Below are 2,500 nucleotides of genomic sequence, written 5' to 3'. Positions count from 1 at the left end.
CACACACACACACACACACACACACACACACACACACACACACACACACACACACACACACAGATCCTCTGTGGCTCAGTTGGTAGAGCATAGCGCTAGGTTGTGGGTTTGATTCCTGCTGGGACCATATATACTGAAAAATGGATGCACTCACTGCAATGGAAGTCCCTTTGGATAAAAGCGTCAGATAAATGGCATATATTATTATTATATACAGATCCCACATCTTTGCTGCTCCTGCCTCCCGACAGAGTCATTTGTTACTCTAAACTTGGTTGTGATTCGGACTAGTTAAGACTCACTACCGGGTCTGTTCTGGTCCGGTTTAGGAGTGTCAGTAGCTTCTGTAAAGCAAATGAGTTATTTGGACACATTTTTTTGTAAAGACTAATTCACCTCCGTATTCAGCTGATTGCTGAAACGCAAGTCATTTCTCCTCTCATCTCTGCTCTGTTTATCTACTCTTAATTAATATATTCAAGTCCTTGAAATAGAATCAGGCGAGTACTCAAGCAGTCAACACAATTCTGATGCCCCTCCCTCACATCAGTACAAACGTTTTACAGAACACATGAACTGCGCTTTATAATTAGGACTGATTATAAGGTGTGACTGTGTTAAAGTAATGGTGACACAATCAGTCGAGTAAAATGTTTCCCTATGCGTTCCTGTCTGAGCTTTCAGTGCTTGCCACGATGCAAGGAAACGCGGGGACTGCTTGAGGATTTTCCCAGTTTTACTCTGTAACTAATACCTCTCTCTACTTTTATGTTCTCTCTCTCTCTCTCTCTCTCTCTCTCTCTCTCTCCCCCCCCTTCTCCCCCCCCCTCTCCTGCAGGCGATGAAAGTCCTGTCCAAGAAGCGACTGATGAGGCAGGCTGGTTTCCCACGTAAGTACATGGCCCGGGGGCAGATGGCCGTTCCATCAGGGAGCACAGAGTCTCATCATCTCTAGTCTTATAAAGCCTCAAACAATCTCTCACCCTGCTGTTCCCCCACAGGGAGACCCCCCCCACGCGGACCCAAAGTTGCACCAGAAGGACCCCCTCAGCCCAAAGGACCTCTGGAACGGGTCTACCAGGAGATCGCCATCCTGAAGAAGCTAGACCACCCCAACGTAGTCAAGCTGGTGGAGGTGAGTGTCTTTAAGGGGGACAGGGTGCTTTCACTGTGCACTGTGATGCTGTCGTTGATTGTAAATGCAAGCTAAAATGCAATGCTTATGATAACAATGAAGTGTGTGTGTGTGTGTGTGTGTGTGTGTTCGTGTTCGTGTTCGTGTTCCTCTCTCTGTCCTGCTGCTAGGTTCTGGACGACCCTAGTGAGGACCATCTGTACATGGGTAAGAGTGGCCAGATAGTCCGCCTGGACACACACACACACACAGCCACATAGACACACAGTCACACCTTAAGGTCAGTCTATTTCATTCCAAATGTACAGTCTCCAGCCATGGCACAGTAACTAGTCAGACCCTCAGTAATGGTGACATCTCTATTCCTTCCCCAGTGTTCGAGCTGGTCAAAAAAGGGTGAGCTAAGCCTCTCATTCCTGTAATCATTATAAGCTGGAATGAGAACAATCTTGTTAAGCACTGACGCTAATTTCACTGTGGGTGTGGGTGTGTGTGTGTGTGTGTGTGTGTGTGTGAGATTCTCTCCTCTCCCCTTTCTCCCTCTCTCTGTCTCTCCTCCCTCTCCCTCTCCCTCTCTCCATCTCTATGCAGGGCCGTGATGGAGGTGCCCACGGATAAGCTGCTTAACGAGGACCAGGCTCGGTTCTACTTCCAAGACCTTCTCAGGGGAATAGAATTCTGTGAGTCTGTGCAGCCTGCCTGTCTGTCTGTTACTAACACACACACACACACACACACACACACACACACACACAATCCCCCAGTCTGTTCCTTCCGGCTGCCTCCCCACTGCCTCATTGCCCCATAATGACAGGGGCTTTTAGTGGTGCATTATTGCCCTCAGACACAGACCTGCCATACCACAGTCTGTAGGGTCTGTCCCCTCCCTCCCTCCCTCAGCAATACCACAGGCTGTAGGGTCTGTCCCCTCCCTCCCTCCCTCCCTCAGCTATACCACAGGCTGTAGGGTCTGTCCCCTCCCTCCCTCCCTCCCTCCCTCCCTCCCTCCCTCATCAACAATTCTCATTTCACAATTGATATGATTTATTATTATGTATCATACTGATGGCTGTGTTCTTATGTCCTCCAGTGCATTACCAGAAGATCATCCACCGGGACATCAAGCCCTCCAACCTCCTGGTCGGGGAGGACGGTCACATTAAGATCGCCGACTTTGGGGTCAGTAACCAATTTGAGGGGGCCGACGCCCTGCTGACCAGCACCGTGGGGACCCCCGCCTTCCTGGCCCCCGAGACGCTCTCCGAGACCAGGAAGAACTTCTCTGGCAAGGTGAGCGGGTGTCTACCGCCCCCTGGAGGACACTTTGGGGAAAGCAGGGCCTCTCTGAGATATGACATGGGGCGA

At 50.2% G+C, this 2,500-nt stretch overlaps 1 protein-coding gene across 1 annotated transcript in view; it reads left to right on the top strand.

Moving 5' to 3' along the window:
- Positions 1-2,500, top strand: part of camkk2 (calcium/calmodulin-dependent protein kinase kinase 2) — a gene marked incomplete at its 5' end in the record, with an annotated part of 12,343 nt that overhangs the window by 3,109 nt on the left and 6,734 nt on the right. The window contains 6 exons of the mRNA XM_083670257.1: positions 839-890; positions 1,002-1,135; positions 1,306-1,342; positions 1,510-1,531; positions 1,727-1,815; positions 2,226-2,425. Coding sequence (XP_083526383.1) covers positions 839-890; positions 1,002-1,135; positions 1,306-1,342; positions 1,510-1,531; positions 1,727-1,815; positions 2,226-2,425 — 534 coding nt within the window. The remainder of the gene's footprint in view (positions 1-838; positions 891-1,001; positions 1,136-1,305; positions 1,343-1,509; positions 1,532-1,726; positions 1,816-2,225; positions 2,426-2,500) is intronic.

This window comes from Argentina silus (genome assembly GCF_951799395.1).
Source record: "Argentina silus genome assembly, chromosome: 5".
Classification (NCBI taxonomy): Eukaryota; Metazoa; Chordata; class Actinopteri; order Argentiniformes; family Argentinidae; genus Argentina; species Argentina silus.
Note: the sequence above shows the minus strand (reverse complement) of the source record. Positions and strands in the feature narration are given on the sequence as shown.